Source organism: Corapipo altera, unplaced genomic scaffold (genome assembly GCF_003945725.1).
Source record: "Corapipo altera isolate COAL_440 unplaced genomic scaffold, ASM394572v1 268, whole genome shotgun sequence".
NCBI classification, from domain to species: domain Eukaryota; kingdom Metazoa; phylum Chordata; class Aves; order Passeriformes; family Pipridae; genus Corapipo; species Corapipo altera.
This window is the reverse complement of record NW_020884901.1, coordinates 5012563-5035085: the sequence shown is the minus strand read 5'-3', so window position 1 is coordinate 5035085 and position 22523 is coordinate 5012563. Positions and strand designations below refer to the sequence as shown.

Below are 22523 nucleotides of genomic sequence, written 5' to 3'. Positions count from 1 at the left end.
CCTATTCCTGTCTTTATCCCGGTTGTCCCGGTCCCTGTCCCCATCCCCGCTGTCTCCGCCGACGCAGGGACGACACTTTGCCGCTAGAGGCAGCCAGAGACCGTAGAAAGGAGATGCTCGGGGCCAGTCCCTGCCCCGGAGAGGGGGAATCGCCCGCGGGGAGCGTGGCGGGGGCGTGGAACCTGCGAGCCGTGACCGTGGGCCACGCCCGGCATCTCCAGCCGCTGCCAGCACGCTGCCCAGCCCGGGCGGGGCCACCTGGCGCAGGTGAGGGCTCAGTGGGTGAACCCAGGTCCTGCCCAGTACCTCCTCCTCCCTTCCCACGGGGACCCAAAGCACAGCCCGTGCCCATCGTGGCCTAGGGGCAAGGCGAGGTGACCCCCTCAAGGGGTCACAGTGAGTTTGGGGCGGCTGGGTTTGGGGGTCCCCAGCTATGCAGAGGACCTTGCTTAGGAGGGGGATGTTAGGTGCAGCCGGGAGGCTGTCGAGGTTCGTGCCAGCACCTAGGAGATGGGGCAGAGAGGCAGCTAGGGGGGCTTTATGAACGAAATAATTCTCTCTCCTCCTGCGGTGGGGTCCTTGCACCCCTTTCCCGTCCATCTCCCCCATCCCCAGAAGCCCCCTCTCGAAAGCCCCCACTAAAGGGTGCCGTGGAGTCACACACCCACAACGAGATGACGTCCCCTCTGCTCCCGGGTGCCACCAGCCGTCCCCGCTGGCTGGGACACCTTCGGTGGCTCCTGCTTCCCAAGCCATTAAGCTGCGGGCACGGGCAGGGACCGACCGCGGGTAACTCGACCCGGCTGCGGCGTCTTAAATGGGACCATCTGGGGTGTCCCCGCTGCCGGAGCAGATGGACGTGTTTTGGGCCTGTAAGGGAAATGAGTACTTTGGTGGATGTACTCGCCTGAGTGTAATAGTCCTTAGGGAATTCCCAGGCCGGTTGTAAATGTATCCTTCAGGCCAGGACCTATAGGAGGGAAGGGGGGCTCTGTTTGCCCCTTGTTGCGGGTGGAAAATAGGCTTTGGTGAGTGCTATTCCCTTGGAGGTGCTAATAACTCCCAGCCTCCTTCCTCACCCCTTCCTGGCTACCTAGGCTCATTAGTGGGACCTCATCAGCAAGGGCCAATTAAGGTAAAGGGAGGTTCAGAGCTAATTAATTATGAGCTACTGAATCCTCCTGTTCACCATGGTCTTTTCTCCCACCTTGCCCTCTCTCTCCATGTGTCCTTTGATGCCTTTGGGGGAAAAATACCTGAATCTGGGTTTCTGTTGGTTCAGCTTTCAGGAGTGTCAGCCCAGGGCAGAGCATGGCTTGGGGTGACTCTGTGGTCAGCCTGTCTCCCTTGGAGCCTGGTAAATGAGCTGCACAGGGATTTTGAATGCCCAGCTAGCAGGAGCTCCAGGAAAGGTGGTTTGGGGTTAAAACAAGCCATGGAGAGGGACCAGGAGAGACCCCATGGGACAGAGGATCCTTGCCCACCGTGCCTGAGGTCTCCAGTGTCACAAGGGAGCTGTGACTGAAGCCAAACAGCACCTCAGAGGCTGCATGTGTGTGTTGTTACACATATGTGCACGACCACACGTGTGCACTGCCACACGTGCTTGCCCAGCAGCCCCCGAGCCTCTCAGTTCCCTGGATGAAGCCCTGGGGCTGTAGCAGAGCCGGGAGCTGCTGACTTGTCATCTGCACTTTTAATGTTCCTGCTTTATTTTTTTTTAAATTTCCTGCTAATTTTGCCGTTTCTTTCCCCAAATCCAAACCTGTGTCCCTGTCAGGCAACATTCCTCTCCTGAGGATGCTGTATGGCCCTGTGTGAGCCGGTCCAGGAATGAGATCTTGTCCCCCATCAGTGGGATCTGGGTGGGGGGCACCCACTTCCCAGCCCGCCCTAGTGAGGGGTGACTCCTCAGCATCTCCCATTCACTTTTCAGGGCAATGACCAGGTTCGGTTCGAGCTCACCTGCTATGCCCTGTGTCCCAAAATCAAGGTAAGGCACCTAAAATCATCCCACCCCCAGGCTCCTGGCCTCTCCCCAGCTGGTGGGGAATTCTGTTTTAACACCGAGGCAAGGGGCCATGCCTCACTTTAACAAGCTACCAGCTGCACACAGCAACGTTTTGGCATTTGAGGGGGCTGTAATGATCCTTAATTGACCTATTTTTACCCCAAACACCACGAGGCCACAGAGGAAACAGTATCAAGGCAGCTGCTGGATAATCAATGCTGCCTGTTTCCCCCCTGCATCAAGTGCCTGGTTAGGGCCAGGGGTCTGGGATACTCCACCCTTGTGCTGGGAGATTAAATTTCATCTGGGGGACCAACACCCTGTCTCTGAGGGGCAAAGGGGGCCCAGGGGCTACAAGAGGGCTGGGGGCTTCTCACCTCATGCTCCTGCCCTCCCACCAGGTTGTTGCACCGTGGAGGCTGCCCGAGTTTTACCAGCGCTTCCCTGGGCGCCGGGAGCTGATGGATTATGCCAAGGTAGGAGCTGGTGTGGTGTGGCCATGGGATGCTTAGAGAAGCCACAAGATGCTCAGGGTGGGTGTGGAAAGCTCGGGATAGCTGTGGGATGCTCAGTGTGGCCACAGGAAGCTTGGGATGGCCACGGGATGCTCACCATGGCTTGGCAGGTAACAGCAGCAAGCCCTGCACAACATCCCTCCAGCACCACACTGGAGCCTTCTGATTGGGGTCCCCCCCCCCCAGCCCCTATTTTTTTTTTCATCCTCCCTTTTTAAAAGCCCCATAATTACCTGGCTATTAATGGTAACCTGCTTTCCAAGGAAACAGGTCCCAGCTCCCTGACTTGAGCAGCAGACAAAGCAAACACATTCACCTTTGTTGTCCCTTCCTTTTTGAAGTACAAGTTACAATAAAACATATTAGAAGTTTTGCATCAGGTTTTTATGTGCCCACCAGGGTACCTTTCTTTTTTAAGCGACTTCATGGAAATGCTTGACAACTCGGCTCAATCAATCAAAAGGGAAAAGGCAGCTCTGTGCATAAACCAGAAAATTGCTTCAGTTTTTAAATAGCTGCCGTGGAAGCTGCCTGGGTAATCTCTGGGAAGGCGAGGTGTGGAGCTGGAGGGATGTGGCCGTGGGGTGAGGAGCCCTCCGAGCCCATTAGGGCCGCCAGGAGAGGGTGGCGTGTTGAGGATTGTGTTTGCCATCTGCCGTTGTATTATGAAGGGGCGAGTTTACGAGAGCTTTCCATATGTTGCCAAACAAATTGTCAAGTAGGGGAGTTATTAAGGGCGCCGCGGTTTTATTATATGGAAAATGGAACACGTGTTTTGGGTTTGGGGGGTTTTGTTTTGGTCGTGGGGTTTTTTTTGTTTGTTTGGAAGGGGGAGGGTGAAAGGGAAACGAAATGGATTGGGGCCCAGTTCCAAGAGGAAAGGTCGTGGGGTGAGGGTTCCCAGTACTTCTCAGTCTCTGGTTATGTTTAGTGTTAAAAAAAAAAAGGGGGGGTTCTCTTCTTTTGCATGCTTAGGAGAGGGAGACGTGTGGTCAGGTCCTTTGAGCACCTGGATGTGCTTACCTTGGTGCTTGAGGAATGATATTTGGGACTCCATTAGTACCAGGGAAAGGGAGGATCCGTGTCACTGCAGCACAGCTCTTGCCATGGATTTGCTGCCCAGGGGCTGGAGCCAGCTTTGCTCTGGCAGCAACCTGTGCCAGCGGCTGCTTCATGCCCACAACCAGCTGAGGCTGAAATAACTTAATGAGAAGGGGGAAGCTCTCGTGGGTGCTGCTCCAGGGTGAGCCATGGCTGCAGGCAGAGCCAGGTGGGACAGAGCCTGAGAACAAGATCTCTCTTTGGTTGTGGCACCTTTGGCTCCAGCCAAGGCTGCCTGGGCTCAGTAAATGTTGGTACGTGGGTCTGGACTTAGAGGATCCTCTTTGAAATGGAGTGAGGATGGGCTGGGGAGCATGGGCTGCCAGGAGGAGGCAGAGGGCAGAGAGGGCTGGCTGAGAAACTAAATCAGCTGGGGCTGGTGGCTTATTATTCAGGTCGGAAAGATACATTTGTATATCTCAGGTGAGATGAGTCTGCCAATGGTCTGTCTCCTCTTCCAAATAACAAGTGATAGGACAAGAAGAAATGGCCTCATGTTGTGCCAGGGAAGTTTTAGATTGATTTGGACGTTAGGGAAGTTCCAGGGGGTCCCTCACTGGAATTGTGGTGTGGGACCAGCAAATCAGGACCTGAGGCAATGTCCCCCCAGGACCAGAGCCCAGTCAGCCCCTCTGCAGCCTTAGAAGGTATTTCAGAACCTTGTTCCCATCTCAGGTGATGGATTGAGGACTATGATGAAACAACCACAAACATTTCCTTCTTCTCTTCCCGGCAAACAAGGAGCCTCTGCTCAGCCCCTGCTCCTCCGTCCCTGGCCAAGCCCTTGGCTGATGTCCCTGCTGTGATGACACTGACATGCCAGAACACAGACACATCAGGGCACAGTGGGAGCCCAGAGCTGCCATCTCCACCCCTGTCTCCCTATGGCCATCCCACAGCCGGCACATCCCAACTCCTCGTGCCAGCAGGGTGGGACACGTCCCTGCTGGCTCCAGTTGTCAGCCTGCTGCCGTCACCTCTCCTGCTAATTCCCCTGCGTATTCACCTCGTCTTCACAGGCAATTTCCTCCATTGAAATGTCAGTGGATAATTGAGCACACCAGTGACCTTGTTAGGGAGCCGGGCTCGGTGCAGCACGTTGTGCCGGGGAGGCAGCCGGTGTGGGGCCGCCTGTCCCCTGGCATGGTGGGCTCGAGGTGCCCAGGCTCGGGGGGGACACCTCCACAGCTGCTTTGCCATGTGTTTGTGTTGCTGTCCCCTCATGGCAGAGCATCAGTCCTCCAGAGCATCCTGTGGATTTGGGGATTTGTGTCCTTGTTGCGTCCCCTTGCTAAGTAGCCCAGCTGGGAGAATCATGGAACATCCTGAGTTGAAAGGGACCCACAAGGATCACTGAGTCCAACTCGTGGCCTTCACAGGACAACCCGTTGTCTCACCATGTGCCTGAGAATGCACCATCTTGGACCTGGACCTAGGAAAAACACAATGTCCATGCTGGTGTTCCCATTGCTGGGGTTCAGGGTCTGGGGTCAGGTGCTCTGGGGTCCCTTCTCAGCCTGGGGCAGGTCTGGGGCAGCCGTTGTCCTCCCATCCACGCTGTGTCCCTGATGTCCCCATCAAAGTGGCCTTTGTGGTGGGAGCCAATGCTGTCTGGGGTCAGGGACACGGGTGTGCAGCTTGTTCTGTGCTGCCTCGTTGGTGATGATGGGTTGTGCCTTTGAGCTTTTGGGGCTGATCCTGGTGGGAAATTGTGTTAGGGGGGCCTGGCATTCCCTACAGGCTCTCTTACTCCCACTCTCATTCTCTTGGCAGAAACATGGGATCCCGGTGCCTGTGACACCCCAGACACCCTGGAGCATGGATGAGAACCTCATGCACATCAGGTGAGAGGCCAGGCAGGTGGGGAGCTTCTGTGGGGTGAGGGCGCAGGGTCTGGGGCCCCTATTCCCTCCATCCTTCAGGCCCTTCACACCTCCATCATCCCAGACCTGCTCACCATGGGTGACCCCGAAACCTCCAGCCTGGCTTTCTGCCCAGTTGTCCATGACCCATGTGGCAGCATCCATCTCCTGGGCTCTCCCAAGCCTGGTTCTCCTTGCAGGGTTACTGCTAAAATGCCCTGGAGATCCATAACATGTATTTACTCCCATCCATGGGGTGGTGGGAGTGGGGCTGTCGTCCCGGTGGGGTTTGGGGTTGCAGTTTGCAGGTGCTACAGTAACTTCTCCCTCCTTCCCTGCCTGCTGCAGCTACGAAGCCGGGATCCTGGAGAACCCCAAGGTAATCGATCACGGCCACCCGGCCAGCGTGGCAGCCACGGGGCCGGGGGCGTCTCGTGTGTTTGCAGCCTAATTGGAAATTTCACGGCGGGGCCGTCCGTGTGTGCGGGGAGGCTCCGCCGCCCGCCCCGGCCCCTCCGCCTCCCCCGGCACGTTAATTGTCGCCGGCATGAATAGGGGAAGGGACCGCTTCAGGGTGACACTGGAGGGGACAATGTCGCGGGGCAGCAATAAAGGAGCAATTAGACAGATGAGGTGCTGGTGGGAGAGTCGGAGCTGGTGACGGAGGTTCGGGCTGGTCCCTGCAGCTCGCCCAGCCCTCCTCGCTTTCCCATCCCCGCTCTCTGTGGGGTAAAACCTGCCCTTGGATGGGTGAGGTGTTGGAGACACTGAGGGCATCCATAGGGCCACCAGTTCTGACTCCCAACGGGGCCACGAGCCCGGCGGTGGTGCTGGGATCTGCTGCCAGGTGCTGCTGGAAGCGCAGCAACACCTCCGGCCGCTCCGAGCAGTGCTCGTGGTCCGGCCGCCCGCTGGCTCTGCCGGCGCTGTTCATGCTCCAGGGGGTCACCGAGCTCGGCGGCTACTTAAACTATCCATCAGCGCTAATTAGACAACCCGGGGAGAAGGAGGGGGAGGCAGGAGGAGAGGGAGAGGAGCCGCTGGAGCTCGGCGCCCGCAGCTCCCCGCAGCTGGGCTGACGCGTGCCTCCGGCGGGGGAAGGAAGGGGAAGGTGGAGAGGGGGTCCCGCTCCCCCTTTGGTGCCTTCCAGAGGGGTGTCTGTGGGTCAGGCTTTGCAAAGCCGGGTTCCCGTGGAGCCTCCTCTCCTCCAGGGGAGCGCTTGGCACCGGGATGGGTGTTCGTGCCTCTAGCTGGAGCTGGCAAGGGACTGACCCGCGCCCGTCCCGACCCACCCCTCCGCACCCAGCACCTCTCCTCTTCTCTAGCGGAAGACCCCCAGTCCCCAGACTCTGCCAAGCCCGCTTCCTTCCCACAGCCAGCTTGGAAAAACGGGGCTGACCAGTGCCCTGACCCCGTCCCCGAGCATCCTCCGCTTGGGCATCTCACCCCCTCCGACAGCGCTGGGAGGTGGCTTCCCTGAGCGCGGTGTCACCAGTGTCCCCTCCCCGGCCCGGGAAGCAGTGCCGGGCACCTGGTGGCTGTGGCAGGATCCGAGGTGCCAGGCACGGCGGGCTCCCCTCCCCAAACCCCCGGGACCTGCCAAACGCAGGGATTTGAAAGCAGATGGTTGAGCTATTTTCTGCCTCTGTGAGGCCCGATTGAAGGGCAATGAGGCAGCTAATGCGGAGAAAGATAGAAATTTACTTGCTTTAACTTCATATGGCACTCTGAAAGAGTTCATTCAGTCCCGGGCACAACAATATCAGCCGGATGAATAAACCATTTGCGGCATCGATAGCTCTGCATCATGGTTTACTTCATGGACCATTTGCTTCCAATTTCTTCTCTTCTTGCCCCGTTTTTCTTGCTTCTTTCTTCCCCCCCCCCCCCCCCCCCCTTTCCCCACACCCTCTTCTTTTTTTTTTTTTTCTTTTTTTCCCCCCCTTTTTTTTTTTTTTTCTCTCCCCTTTAAAGATGACATTGCAGGACTAGCCCCCCTGCGGGGAGGGATAAATAGAAGGCATTGATACACTGCAACAAACTATTTGTCATTTGAACTGTGCTTTTAGGAGAGAGAATAAAAAGAGGACAGACTCACACCGTAATGATGGAATGCAAGCCAAATGTCACTTTTATTTCTATTTAGTTATTTTATTTAATAGGGGTTTTCATAGTTGGCTCGGAAAATTGGAAACTACCTGACTTTGACTTCCAATGTTTAGTAAAGAGTTTTTAATACTTTCCGGTATTTCTTCTCCCCCTTCCTCCATCTTTTCCTTTTGAACTCAAAGTTTTTCATCATCTCTCGCAGGTTCATCTAGTTAATAAGTGTGATCAGGGCTAGGAAAGGCCAGACGATGTAAAATTGAAATCCACAGCCCGTGTAATCTGTGTGCAGGGGCACAGGGAGATGCGCCTGCCTGCCAGCGCCTCTCCCTTAAAAGAAGGGAAAGGGGCAAAAATGGCATGAAATGGGAACTGAGGGGAGTTTTGCTGCAGCGTATGCTTGGGTAGTTATGTCTGTATTCCCGGGATTCGGCTGTGGATGCTGTTGGGATGTGCACCCTGGGGCTTGGGGTGAGGCAAGGGGGTTACCCTTGAAGGGGGTGACTGAGTGCTTGCAGTTTGGGTGGGCTTCCCTCAGGTGCTGGCAGTGCTCCAGCAAATATAAAGATGTTTGGAGAAAAATAGATGGAAGTTTTCACTAAAATTCTTACTGCCTGTCTTTGAAAGTTTTAGATGAAAACTTCTGCAGAGAAATTAATTTTTCTTCTAAAAAGCTTAATTTTTTTATTTTTAAAGCAACCACTTGGTTGGATTTTGGGGAGTTCTTTTCCCTGACTTGCTTTATACTTTGTCTTTTTCTACCATGCTGGAAAGGAAGAGAAGGGAGGAAAAGGGATCTTGAAAGGTCCCTTCTACCCCAAAGTATTCTTTGAAGTGAGTAGGAGAAGAGCTGTACTTTAGAAACGAGAGGAGGAACAGAGGGCATGTGTGCCAAGCAGTGGGTGGGTGGATGCAGACAGGGCCCCACTGCCCAGGAATTCCCAGAGCTCCAGCTCTCACCAGCTGGGTCTAGTGGGCAAATACCAGTTTGCCACCTTTTAAAAGGCTTCCTGCCTTTCCACCACGCTGCACATGCCCGGGGTGCTCCGTGCCTCAGTTTCCCCTCCACCTCCTGGAGCTGCAGCTGGGTGGGGAGTCCCTTTGGAGACAGGAGTTTGCAAACACCGATCTGAAAGTATTTTGGGGTCAGCAAGTGCAGTCACATCATGGGCGAGTGCCGAGGGGGCACCTGAAATTGCAAAGCATTTGCTCTCTGGGACGGAGAGCTCTTTTTTATTATATTCCCCCCCCCCCCCCCCTTCTGCTGGCACGCACTTCAATTGCGGCAATTCACCGTCGGCGCCCGAGCCTCCGCTGGCCTGGCTCTGATGGAGATAAGACGCCTCTTTCCTATAAATCTCACAAAAAAACAATATACATAAAGGTTGATGTGCTCTGAAATGGGTTTTTGCTTTGCCGCTCTATTTTCCCCCGTGTGTATTAACCCCGGGAGCACCATGAAAGAGCCGGTGGCGCCTGGAGCACCTGCTGGGGTCAGGGCTCCTCATTAGTTTTTTTCGGTCAGCGGCGGATGAGCCCGGCCGAGGTGCGGGGACACGCGGGCACCCGCCCGCCCCGCCGCTCGCTGCCAGCGTCCCGCTTTTCCCTGCCTGACTTGCTTCTCCGCAGCCATCCCGCCTCCAGCTGTGGGGGCGTTGGAGGAAAAGATGAGATCAAGTTGAGGGGAAAAATTGGCTGATTCTTCCAGCCCCTTTGTTCCCGGGGCCCCGGTAAGCGCCGGTGATGTGCCGCCCTGGTCCTGCGCTTTGGGATGGTGGGGTACGCTTTTGGGACGGGGGATGCACCCCGGGGAGGGGGGATTCGCTTCGGGATGTGGAATGCAGCAGGGGGATGATGGGATGCAGTCTGGGGCTGGGAATGCCAGCAGTGTAGGCCATGGCAATGCCACTGACTCACCCACTTCTCTCCCTCTCCCCACAGAATCAGGCTCCCCCCGGGCTCTACACGAAGACCCGTGATCCGGCCACCTCTCCTGACACCCCGGATGTGCTGGAGATCGAGTTTGAGCGGGGTAAGAGTCTTCTTACTGCCAGACCCTTGTGCCTTGGTCCCCCAAAGACAAACCCAACTTTCCAGCCAGGACCAGAGTTCCCTGGCAGCCAGGAGCATCTCCAGAGTGGGGGCACACGGATGAACCCATGGCATCAGGGATGAGGATGGGGATGGGGCTCTGTGCAGAGGATCTGGTTAGACCCTGGGGTTGCTGGCACCCCTCTGAGAGCAGAAAGGGGTCTGAGTCCCCTCCACAGCCATCAAGAGGTGTAGTGGGCACAGGGTCTCTCTCCTGCAGGTTGGCACACAGGTGGCCCTGGGAACACACAGGTGACCCTGTTCAGTGTCACAGCCGAGGAGATGCTCCAGCAGAATTGGTACTATCAATGTTAAATGAAGGAGACAGGGACGCCCCATCACATTCCCGGGGATGAATGGCAGGACCCAGCCCCGGAGCCTTCACCAGAGAGGGGACACTGGGCAGCATCTCCCACCTCCAGCAGCCACGGCCATCCCCGTGCCACCATCCATTCTGGCAGCAGCAGCGAGCCCAGCCCAGGCTGGGGGGGAAGCCCCGCTGGGAGGGGGCACCCCCTCCCCACCGCCAGCATCCCTGCTCCATTATAACGATCCCCCTGCAAGGAGCAGCCCCCCCTCCTCCTTCCAGCAGCCCATTCAGCCCCTAGTTAATTTATTTGAAGTTTTAATCTAATTATTAACTATTTCAAAGGCTAAGCAGCTTTCACCAACAACGGCCCCGACAACGTCGGCTCTTCGCCGGGCGGACCCGGGCCAATACCCCGGCGGAGGATGCGAAGAGAAAGAGCCGGGGCGAGGGGAGGGCGCGGGGTGGGGGGGCCCGCGCCGAGAAGCAGCTTAAGGTTCATTATTGCCGCGAGTTACATTTAATAGCAATTTACAACTGAGTTTATAAACCCCTGGAAAATAGGGGGTTTAGAGGGAGGGGGGCAGTGGTGGGGAGCTGACAGCCCCCGTCACTAGACCGGGCTCTTGCGGGCGCCTATATAATAAAGACTAGAAAGGGAGGCATTGAGGCTGATTGGCAACTGATAGTGCGTTAAATGGTAATGAGGAGGGCAGATGGAGGGGGGATTAGCCTCCAACTCCGCACCGCTTTTCTTTGTGGGCCCCGCAGCCCCCTTGTCAGCTTCCTAATACATTTATTGCTCATTTCACACCGCTAAAGAAAAATGCCTCTTTCTATTCAGCATTCCCCCCCCACCCTCCCTCCCTCCCGGCGTTTCCCCTGCGCGGCGCCCCAAAAAAAAAAAAAAAGGGGGGAAAAAAAAAAAAGGGGGGGGGGGGGGAAGAAAAGGTGCAATAATTAATTCATGGCGGGGAGCACCCCGCCGCGGGGTGCGTGTGCGTGCGTGTGCGAGCAGCCGTGCCCCGGTGTGGGGGTCCGTCCCCCCCCCCAGACGCCCCCCGTGCTGGCGAGGGAGGGAGGGGGGGGGGGCACACATTTGTCACCGTGTCCCCCCCTCCCCGGCAGGGGCTGGTGGGACAGAAGGTGCTGGGCTGTAAGACAATTGCGGAGCGTGAAATTCAATTAGTTAAGGGCCTGGTTGCAATTTCACAGGCCCTAAAAAAGAGAGAGGGAAAAGAGAGGGGAAAAGGGGGGGGGTGACGTTTTTATGGCCTTTTTTTATTTATTTATTTCGCCTCTCTCCCGAGGTGGGTCCCCCCTCCCCTCGCCTCCCCCTCGCACCAGCTTGGATATGCCTTTTTAAGAAGTTATTTAGAGTTCATATCTGTCACATCTATTTAACGCCCGTGGGATGATGTTCCGGGGGGATCCTGACACCAGCTGATCCTGCCTGTCCTCGCTCCCCGCCTCTGCAGGTGTCCCAGTGAAGGTCACCAACATTGGGGATGGAGCCACTCGTTCCTCGGCCCTGGAGCTCTTCGTGTACCTGAACGACATCGCGTGAGTGCCACCCTGTCCCTTGGCAGCAGGGACAAGGGCAGAACCCCAGGGTACCCAGGGTGGGGTGGAAACAGGATGCTCACAGCAGGCACGTCCTGATGAGCCCAGGGATGGTGGTCAGCAGTGTGAGCATGGGATGGTCCCAGCTGAGTCCTAGTTGTCCCTAAATGCCAGCAAGCAGAGCTGGGTACCAAGGCCAGGAACACAAGGGAATAAATGCCCCAGGTGCATGAGGAGGGTTAAAATGTCCTCTGAACCCCCTCTGCATTTTCCATGTGCCCCAGCTGCACACTGGGTGAGGGCTGCCCTGCCCACTATAGAGGCTGAGCCCCCGGGGCACCCCCTGCCTGCAGGACACCCCTTTGCTGCTGGTCCCAGCTCAGTCTCAGACCCCCAGCTCCCACATCTCACCTCACCCTGCCTGCCCAAAGGGGCTCAGTGTGCCTTTTGGGTGGACAGTTGGCTTTTTGGGGGCATGGAGATGTACCGTGTGGGTCCACAGCCCTGTCCTCTCCCCGCCTCCACAGCAGCAGCTCCTTTGGGGTTTCCTGCCCTGTGCCACCTCATGCCCAATTTCTGATGCCACTGGCACAGAACCATCCCCAGGGGTTTGCCCAAAAATACAGCAGCACCCAGGAGGGCACCTGCTCTTCCTAAGTGCCATCTGGCCCCCTCAATCCTCCTCCATGCCTCTGCCTTTATCCCCCTGGTGGTGAATGGGAATGAACTTCTCCATGTAGTTCGTTTTTTAAATGTAATTGAGTGGTTTTAAAATTACTTTGGCTGTTGAGAATAGAGCTGTGGCATGTCCTGTCTCCTTCCCTGGTTTATTTTCCAGTGGCCCAAGCGCCATGGCTGCCTGTGGTGCTGCTGGCCTCAGGTCACTACCGATGGTCACCAGTGCTGCTCAGGAGCTGATCATGCTGTCACTTGGGGTTTGTCCCCTACTGTCCACCCCTCTGATCCACCTCTCACAGCTGCCTGTGTCCCACTGTGGGGATGGGGCTGCTGCAACCTCCCTTCTCCTCACAGGGGCAAGCACGGGGTCGGGCGCATCGACATCGTGGAGAATCGCTTCGTCGGGATGAAGTCCAGAGGTGAGCCTGCGGAGCCATCCCTGCCCTAAAAACAGCAAAAAAAAAGGGAAACCCCCGGGAGGGAGGTGGCTCGGGTCACCCCAGCAGCCCTCAACCTCTCCCTCCCCATCAGCTCTTGATGGAGATTTCCCTGTGACAGAGATTTTTCATTGCTCTCTAATGATGGCAGCTGCCCGCTCGCTGCCGGTGCCACTGTTTGTGCCAGCCCTGCGGTCCCAGTGCCACCAGGTGAGACCCATCTCCAGGGGGAAAAACACCAGGCTGTGGGTTTGGTAGGAGGATGCTCCTGGAGGGTGCCAGGCTCTGTAATACCGGTACAAAACACAGGAGGCTGATGTAAGTCGCTGAGGGTTTTTTTAAATCGAGTTCTTTGATTTATCTACACATTTTGGAGGCCGTGACTCTTAGTATTGATCATCCATTGGGATCAATTCCATTGGAAACCTCTGGAGGCAGCAAGCTACCCTGTGCAGAACTAAGTAACAAGGTGGCTCAGCTTCATTTCCCATCTCCTTGTCCCCAGTCTTTTATTTTAAATCTCATTAATACCTAATTAGATGCTCCCTTTCTTTAAACTTGCCCTCTGTGCAGGGCAACAGAAAATATTTTGGTTAGACTCAGCCCAAGTTCTCCCTCCCCACCACAGGACCCTTCACAAGAGCATCCACCGCAAAAGGCAAGAAACAAAACCCCAAATCATTTGATCTGGGTTTGAATAATCAAATTAAAACAGAAAGAAGAAAGAAAAAGCCCCAACTCTGACCCGCGCACGCCAGCCGGCGCATTTGCATTCAGGATGCTGAGTAATTTGTCAAAATCTATTTTATTTTTTTTTAAGAGCCACTGACACGCTCTAGTGACCCTTCCAGCATTTAATAATTTCTCTAAACCCCATTTAACTGTCATGTCTGTCTGCTGCATGACATTGCTGAGCGATCGCTGTGGTGTTTGTGCGCCGGCGGACGCGGCAGGACCGGGCATTGTGGGGACAGCAGGGTGTGCACCGTGGGGATGAGACCTTGGGGTGGGCTTTCTGTGGAGACAAGACCTTGGGGGGGGGTCCCCCACTTGCTTTGAGCAGGATCCTGCCCCTGGTTTTGTTTCTTGGGATTAAGAAAAAGCCCTGAGAAATCTGCTCCAACAGATGTCCTCTGGGAGAGATGGAGAGCTGGGACGTGAAGGGGCTGGAACAGGAGGATGCTGGGGGTACCTGCCCCACCCTGGGGGGTTTTGGGGTGCAGGGCAGCTCGAGGTGACCCCACCTCCCCCCTGCCAGGAGTATTTTGGACCCCAAATGGGCTTAGGGTCAGCGATGCAGGAGATGGCAGCTGGGTTTGGAGGAGATGATCCCTCAAATCCCAGTGGTGTGAGGTGACCCTGCTGACTCAGGGTTCTGCAGGTTCCTTGGGGCAGCACAGGGACCTCGGCTCTGCTGGGGAAACTGAGGCACAGTCAACAGCAGGAACTGATCCCTCCATGCTGTGCAGGTGGCAGTGAAGGTGCCTCCTCTCCCTCATCTCCCAGACCCGAGGAGTCGGAGAGGAGAAAAATTCATTTGCATTGATTTTTTTTACTAAGCTCCTAATTGAACTTCGTTAAGGCCTAATGGGTGAGGGGCACGTGGCACGCACCCGCACCAGCCTTTTAAGCCCTATTAACTCGGTTTTGCCATATTTGTTTTAGTGGGAGGAGGTGGCTAATTATGGGGTGCCAGGGAGTGGAGCTGCAGCCGGCTGGGGGGGGGCACAGCCCTGCCGGGGGGGCTCTGGGCTGCGGTGGGAGCACGGCCCTGCCTCTCCCGCCTTTTCACATCCTCATTATCCAATTATCTTTTTAACTCCGAAGGGGGGCTAATTAAGTGAAGTAAATGAAATCAGTGGGGAGGAAGTGAGAAGGAGGGGATGGTCGCTGCCAAAAGCTGAGTGCTGCCTTTGGCTGGGGCTTTTCCTCCCCTTGGCTCTCTCCTTCCTTTTCCCTTTCCTCCAGTCGACGCACTGAGCAGATGGAGCAGGAAAGTGGAAAACCCCTTCCCTGCAATGAACACATATCAGGCCGAGCTTGGCCTCGGCCCTGGACCAGGGGTAGAAATTTGGGCAGTATTTTCCCAAAGGGCAGCATTCTCCCTGGGGAAGTCACTGCTTCCCCTCCTGTCCCATGAATGACGTCGGGAGTGACAGCCTGCACTCAGCACAGCAAAATTGCTCGGATGGAGGTGAAGTGACAGCCAAGGTTACAAATTAGAAAATTTTAAGTAGCAGCAGCTGTCTCCTTGGCTGCTTCCCTCCATGTCCCCCCCCCTGCTCCAGTCCCCCCTTCCCCAGCAGTAATTATGGGGTGATTGAAGCATCACTGGGCTGCAGTGCTGACACCTCTGTCTTTTTCCTGTAAACACGGAGAGATGAAAACAGACACTTGGAGATGCTGCCAGTGTCACTTTGAAGGTGTCTCTTATCTCCTCAGCAGCGGTGAGGCTGGAGCGTGGCTGTCAGCTGCCCTCCCCTCTGTCCTGGCTGACACACTCTGGTCCCCCATCCTCTAGGACCCACAGATGGGCAGAATGTGGAGGTCAAGGCACATACACAAATCATGAGCCCAAATTGGCTTTAACACCTCCTAAGGGGAAAAGAGGGAGTATTAATTGTGTTAGTGGTGGGCTCCACTCCATGGTCAGGGGCTGGAGGGGACATAGAGCTCTGTGCTCCTGTGCCACCACCATAGCCATGGGGACAGCTGGGGTTTGGTGTTAACTTGGCTGTCTGCTCCCACAGCCCTGTCAGGACTAGGCTACAACATCACTGGAGTGGCTGGAGAGGAGGGATTGGCTCTCGTTTGGGACAGTGGGATCATGTTCTGTGCCTGTAGGATGCTGGAATCATGGACACTGGTTGGGATGAGGTTTGATGGAAATGGCTTGGGCTGCCATGCAAAGAGGGCTCCTGTTGTGTCTGTGGGACTGTGGCCACTCTGAGATGGGTCATGTGCCTGTGGCACTCTCCAGGGCACTGAAAGAGCAGAGCCTGGTGAGGTTTTTTGCCCTGGGGGCTCCCCTCACCCTCTCTCAGGGCTAGGGCTGGTTGAGGACACATCCCCCTCACTGGGGATGCTTTCTTACAGGGTTTCTTTGTGTGTCAGCAAAACCCTCTGCCATTCCCATTCCCATGCCATAGCAGCTGCCTGGTGTTGGGAAGGGACCATCCCCACAGGCAGACAAGGGGCAAGGACATGCTGATGGAGCAGCCCTGGCCATGGACAGGTTACAGCCTTTCCCAACACGTGTTCCCTGCTGGACCAACTCAGTGTTTCCCCCACCACCTTTCCACTCACATCTGACCAGGACGGGAGCACTGCATGGCCACAACCCTATTTAAACTCCAAGTAACCACATTATGCAGAAAACAAGCCCTGAACAGCTGGAACAAAGGAGCAGCTTTCTGAAACAATTAAGCATCCTTCATCCCCAGGCCTTGTGCATTGAGGGAAAAGGGGGGGGGGGGCAGCAGGAAGGGACTGGGGGGGCCCTGCCAGCCCCAGAGGAGGTTTCCCTCCCAGCCCCCAGGTAGCCTCATTGCTTCCCAGTGGACGTGTGGGGCTCTTTCTCGCCAGCTGAGGGGAGAGGAGGGTACTTCAGGCCCTGCGCTCCCCGTGCCTGTGCCCCGCGTCGTTCCGCTAATTACAGGTTTTCAGCCGCAGACCGTTGGGCACGGATGGGTGGGGGGGATCGGTTCCCAAACCCTGTCATTTAGCCTCGTCAGAGTGCCTCTTCAAAGAGGGGAATCTAGAAATTTTCTCCGCAAGGTGCGGAGTGGACTGTCTCGGCCCCAGCATGAATATAATGACAGATGCATTTTACAGCGAGCTGAGGCTGAATGCGCTCGACCACGGCTCCTTCTGTCAGCCAAGTCATTATTTTTTGTCATTTGCTGACAGTTTTGGTCTCATTCGTTTCTCTCTCTTTTTCTGCTTTTCCCCCTGCCTGGAAAAATGGGTAGGTATCTATGAGACCCCAGCGGGAACGATCCTACACCACGCGCATTTAGATATCGAGGCCTTCACCATGGACCGGGAAGTGCGGAAAATCAAGCAGGGGCTCGCCTTGAAATTCTCCGAGCTGGTGTACAACGGTATGTATGGTCCTTCAGCCTGGACCTGCCACTGCGGCCTCCTCCCAGCCTTCCTCCTCCTCCCTTGGTGCTGCCGGAGGTTGCAGGTCCCACCAGTACGTGCGCTCAGGGTTGTAAAATTCAGGTGTGGATTTTGAGGCTACTCATTGGGGGAAGAGATGGGTTTGGGCTGAGCTCAGTCCCACACTGTGCCTGCTTTCCTGCCGAGGGAGCTCCGTGCCTGCCTTTGGGAGGCAATGCTGTCTTCCATGAGGTGATGCTCCCAGCATCTCTCCCAACCCAGTGCCACCACTTTGTCCCACCAAACACATTTGGATGTCTCACGGGATGTAGTTCACCATCCCTTTGTCCCCCCTTTCTCCAGCTCTCACCTCCAACCCGTTCCATCTCTGCCTGCTCTCACCCCAAAAGGACTCAAACACTCTGGGGTATGGGGCACCCAAGCTCCCAGTATGGCCATCCCTGCCATGGGATTTGAAGCCAGACACCTGTTCCCATGCCCTGGCAGGGGGGTGTGGCACAGGCGCCCCTCGAGGTGCTGGGGGCTGTGGGATGGAGGGTCTGGGCTGTGCTATGTGATGCACAGCCCACACAGGGGCACTGCGGGTTGGGGCTGCAGGAGGGGCTCCCAGTCTGGACCAGGACAGCACTGCCTGGAGAGGGCTGGGAGCCTGAAGGGATAAGGGGACACTGGCTCACCCCTGCAGTGAGGGACAGAAATGAAGCTCTGTGTCCTCCCTCCTGTGGAGCAGCCGCAGCTCCCACTCGTGGGTTGAGTTTGAGGGGTCTCAGCTCAGCCCCCCTGTGCTGCAGGGAACAGCTCGCTGGGCCAGGAGCCTGCCAGGGCTGGGAATGGCACCCTGGGAAGGGAATCATCACTGCCCTGGGGATTGATCTCTGGATTTACCCCAACCCAGACACTGTTGATAAATTGAAGGAAGTGGGATTAGCCCAAAATGCCACAGGTGGACTCAAACCCCTACTGCCCATACCTGGGTGCTCAGCTCAGAACTGACATCCCTGGAGACCCAACACTGGAGAGATTCCTGCCCTCATCCACACAACACTTTCATAGGTCCTGATTTCTTGGGCTCTCAGTTCCTCCTCCCATCACTTCTCAGGTATTTCTAACTGCAAGGGGCTGGGATGATTCCCATGGGATCTTTCATGGGAAGATCCCCCGTAAATAACCTGACTGGAGCTTGGGCTTTGGGCAGCAGCAGATGCAGCAGGACTGGGTCAGGCTGTTTCCCCTGCACTTTCTGGTCCCTGTGCTTGTCACCTTCCCCTCTAAGGCCGTTCCCTCCTGCATCTTCCTCAGCAACTGGCATTTAATATCTGAGCCCCTTTGCTGCTTAAATCATATTTTAGGGCCCTGCAGGGGCTGCAGAAGTCTTGGTTACCTTTCCCTTAGATCACAACCCCTGCCTTCATTTACACTCTGATGCCACTCCTGTCTCTGGCCACTTTTGTTAGACTTTGACCTGGGCTGCCTTTATTTTGACTATTTTTTTTTTTAGTTCAGGCATAAACCCATTTGTTTATTTCTAACCACTCAGTTGTTGTGCAGCCACCAGGTTAAAGAGCCACTCAGGGAGTCGTGGTTTCGCTTCTCCCTCCCTACCTCTGCCAGGCAAGGGCTGCTGTTTTCCTTGTTCCAAATGCTGAACCCTCAGGGATTTCCAGCATGGTCCTAGACTTACCTGGCAGCCAATCCTGAATCCAAGGAACAACCCCAACAGCACCCCTGGATCCCCATGCCGGAGGCCAGGTTTTCGAGCTCACCTTCCTTTAACACTTCATTATTGCAGCCAGTCCATGTTTTTAGGGGAATTAGTGTTTACCTTCCGCTGTTTCCCATTGATCCCATTGTAGAGGGGTGGCTTTGAAGACGGTTCCATCCCGGCAGGTACATCCAGGTGCGGAAATGCCATTGTCCCCCTGCCCACGAGGTGATTAGGGCAGGATGGTGGGAAGGTCGTTAAGGGGGATCGCTTCCAGTGTCTGCGGTGGGGGGGTAAGGATGGGGGGGATGCTTCCTCCCACCTGGAGCTGTCAAGAGTCAGGATTTAAGCAGTTGGTTATTGTTTTAATGTGTCTGGGGTTTATTTTTACAGGGATGCAGCAGCCCTGCATCAATCCCGATATTAGAAGAGTTGTACCTGGAGGGTGGTTACCAAAACCAGGGGTTTATTGGCCTGGAGCTGGAGTTCATGCCGGCGTGGCAGTGCTGGTTGCAGGGAAGGGGGTCCCCAAGCCCCTCAGCTGTGCTGTGGTGGGGCAGCTGAGGGCAGTCTGTTCAAGGAGGTGTTTTCAGGGGTGAGGGGCTGCAGGGCTGTGGTGCTGTGTCTTGGAGTGGGGCCACACAGACCCCAGGGACGAGGCTGCAGGATACGGCCCCACTCAGGGGCTGGCGAGGCCAAACAACAAAAGAAATTGTTTGTTTCTTTAATGGCTTCAGCCCCGGAGCCCAGCTGGGAAGGGAAAGGTGAGAGGGCACCGGTGTTCGAGCAGGGAGTGAGATGGGAGAGATAAAACCTGGGGATGACCGGAGGGCTGTGAATGGGCTCTTTCTCTCTCCACCTCTATCTCCTTCTACATCTCCCAGGCTTTGTTCCAGGTCTCCAAGGGCTTCCCGGCTAATTACCCTGCTTAGAGCCAGAAGGGGCATGGGGGTTGGCAGGCAGGACCACAGCCCCTCCATGCACTGTGGTGGCCTCTGTGGCTGGCCATGCCAACGGCTGTGCCCACAGGATGTGTTTTGGGGGGCTGTGGTGCACTCGCTGTCTGGACTCAGAGGGCTTGGGGGGGTGTTGGAGGGCTGCTGTCTCCACCTGACCCTCCCAAGATGGTAGGTTTTGAGTGACAGTTTCATACCTACTTAACAAATCTCTTAATTTCCATGATCAACCCTGATGGAAGGAGAATGGTCCCGTGGTGGCCTCTTCTCTACCAGCTCGTTCTGGCCTCTTCTCCCAGGGGGATCCCAAGGGCCGCCAATGGGAAGGGACACACGTGAGGTTCTCTCTCTCAGAGCTGAACGTGGATGTCCCAGCTCAGCATTGCCCTCTCCCATCCCTTCCTGTGGAAATTACCCAGGGTCTGCCTCGCAGGACTTAGCCTGGGGACCACCATGGGCACTGCAGGGCACTCCAGCCTGCCCCATTCCCACTCTGACCCTGCCTCCTGCCCACAGGGTTCTGGCACAGCCCCGAGTGTGAGTTCCTCCGGCACTGCATCGAGCACTCGCAGGAGCCCGTGGTGGGCACCGTCCGTCTGTCTGTCTTCAAGGGCCAGGTCTACATCCTGGGCAGGGAGTCCCCACGGTCGCTGTACAACGAGGAGCTGGTGAGGTGAGTGGGGCTTTGGGGGCCCAGGGTGGGCAGGGCTGGTGGCAGCGAGAATCCCATCCCATCCTGTCGCATCCCGCCTTGTTGCATCCCATCCTGCCACATCCCATCCCATTCCCAGTGACGCCATCCTCTGGGCCCAGCATCCGGCTGAAGCACGAGCCATGTTTTTAAGTCAATATTAATTTTTTCCCCCTCTGGCTTTTCCCTTTTCTCCGTGTTGTTTTCTCTCTCGCTCGCTCCCCCCTCAGCCCTCCCTCAACCCCTTTCAATCTCTCTAAACACTTTATAAGCCATAAATACACCCGAATGAGTTTAGATCAGTCGGAGTAAATGTCAAATTATCTTCTCTCTTTCTCTTCTCCGGCTTTTTTTTCCCCCTTTCCCTCCCCCTCAAAATCAACAGCTCCTAATAATCCATCCCAACCCTTCATTATGCTTCGCACTCTCACTTGGAGAGATTAAATGAATAAAGTATTAAAAAAAAAATATTAAAAAAAAAGAGGGAAGAAAAAAAGGGAGGATGGAGGGGGGTGGGACAGAGGAAAAAGAGAGAGGGAGAGAAAAGCAGGGGCACTTATTCTCCCTGCGTCTCCAACCATTTTCCTTTTCTTTTTGATTTCTACATCGCTGGTTTGAAAGCCTTTGAGTGACGGCGTCACAGGAACCCGAGAGAAAGCTGTGAGAGGCAGAGCTGTGTGGAAATGCCTCTGCACAGTAGGTAGAAAGTAACGTAATTATAGAGCAGGTCAGAACCACTCGAATGAGCAAAAATAAAAGCACAGAGGTTTTTCTGTAGCCCGTCAGGGGAGGTAAAATCGTTGTAAACTCTTTTTTTTTTTTTTCTTCTTTATTTCCCTCCACTTCCTTCTTTCAGGTTTGCGGTTTCTGGGAAATGAGCCGTGTGTTTTGGGGATGTAGGAGACCATTGGGGTTGGGATTCAGTGGGTGGCTGCTGCTCTGGGGAGGGAGATGTGCTTGGTGTCGCACCAAGGCACTGGCTGCCACAGCCATAAACCTCACTTTGGTGCTGGAGATGTCCCTGCCTGGGACCCTGTTCCATGCTGAGGGCAGTGTCTCCTGCCCAGGATTCCATTCCCTTTCTAGGGCAATGCCCTGCCTGCCACAGGACAGGCATACCTGGGGCATGGCTCCGAGACAGGGCGAGCATCCCTGCTCGGTTCCAGAGCACGAGGAGGAAGGGTGATGATGTACATGAAGGACTGCATAAGGAATTTGGGGCTGTGTCTCTAGCAGGGCCTGGGGAACCTGGGAATGGCCACCAGGGTGGTCCTATGGCTCTGCTGCTCCTGAGCCATGTGCCCCTTCCCCAGGGCTGGCTTGGACCCTGCCCCAAGCCCCCCACACCCACCTGCAGTGGATGAGGGGCAGCAGCAGCACCAGCCTGTGGGAGCAGCCAGCTCAGGGGTCACCCACAATTCTCCCTTCCCAAAGGGCAGCCGTGTTTCCCCCTAGGAATCCCCTCCCACTGTGCCTTTCTCTCCACAGCATGAACGTGCAAGGGGACTACGAGCCCGCCGACGCCACCGGCTTCATCAACATCAACTCACTGAGGTCTGTGGGGCAGAGAGGGACCCTCCTCAATGTGTGTGTGGGGGAAGCCCCCAGCACCTTTCCCCTTCCCCATTCAGGCTCTGGGGGTGCACCAAGGCCCCCCCGAGCTCCCCTTGAGCAGTGGGGTGCCACCAGCCTCCCCCAGCACCAGCCCTGCTTAATTACAGCCTTCCCCAGCACAGCCAGCCTCACTATTTTACTTATTTCTCAGACACCCCCCCCAACTCTAGAGCTGTAAAACACGCTACATTTACATAATGGGCTCTTAATTTTTCCATTGCCTGTTAACTGCTTTGTTCTCCCCCATCCTCGATGTCCCCCTACTCCTCTAAGATAAATTAATTACATTATCTCGTGGGTGGGGGGGAAATAATTAAACTGTACAGACCTTAACAAACGCCTGCTCTTCACGCCCCCTCATTCTGCTTAAATTAATTGAAAGGAAATGTGTGTTATTACTGTTAATTTACAATTAATTTTTTTTTTTTTTTAAATCCCTGTTTCCAGGCTGAAGGAATATCATCGTCTCCAGAGCAAGGTCACCGTAAAGCAGGATGAATAGCAATCAATCGCACGCGAGCCTTCCTCTCCCCTTTCTAATTTCTCTAAGAAGTAGCACTAATTGTGGTGGCAATTTGTAATTGTAACTCGTCTCTCCGGAGCGGAGCCGCGGCGGAGGTGACGGCTTTGTTATGGGGCGGCAAGTGAAATGCAATCGGGAGGGGGGAAAAAAAGGGTTTCGTCCATCGGAGGAGAAGTGGGGAAAGAAATAAACCCCCAGCCATGCGCGGGTCCGGCACTGAGAGCCGGGCTTTATTCCTGCC

At 55.6% G+C, this 22523-nt stretch overlaps 1 protein-coding gene across 7 annotated transcripts in view; it reads left to right on the top strand.

Moving 5' to 3' along the window:
• The window catches only part of ASS1 (argininosuccinate synthase 1), a 26464-nt gene extending 3962 nt beyond the window's left edge, over positions 1-22502 (top strand). For all 7 annotated transcript variants that reach the window (XM_027649796.1, XM_027649794.1, XM_027649795.1 and 4 more), the window contains 11 exons: positions 1937-1993; positions 2413-2487; positions 5401-5471; positions 5838-5868; positions 9537-9627; positions 11472-11556; positions 12589-12653; positions 16643-16774; positions 19971-20127; positions 21634-21699; positions 22207-22502. In XM_027649796.1, coding sequence (XP_027505597.1) covers positions 1937-1993; positions 2413-2487; positions 5401-5471; positions 5838-5868; positions 9537-9627; positions 11472-11556; positions 12589-12653; positions 16643-16774; positions 19971-20127; positions 21634-21699; positions 22207-22261 — 885 coding nt within the window. In that variant the 3' untranslated portion in view covers positions 22262-22502. The remainder of the gene's footprint in view (positions 1-1936; positions 1994-2412; positions 2488-5400; positions 5472-5837; positions 5869-9536; positions 9628-11471; positions 11557-12588; positions 12654-16642; positions 16775-19970; positions 20128-21633; positions 21700-22206) is intronic.
• The last annotated feature ends 21 nt before the right edge of the window (positions 22503-22523 follow it).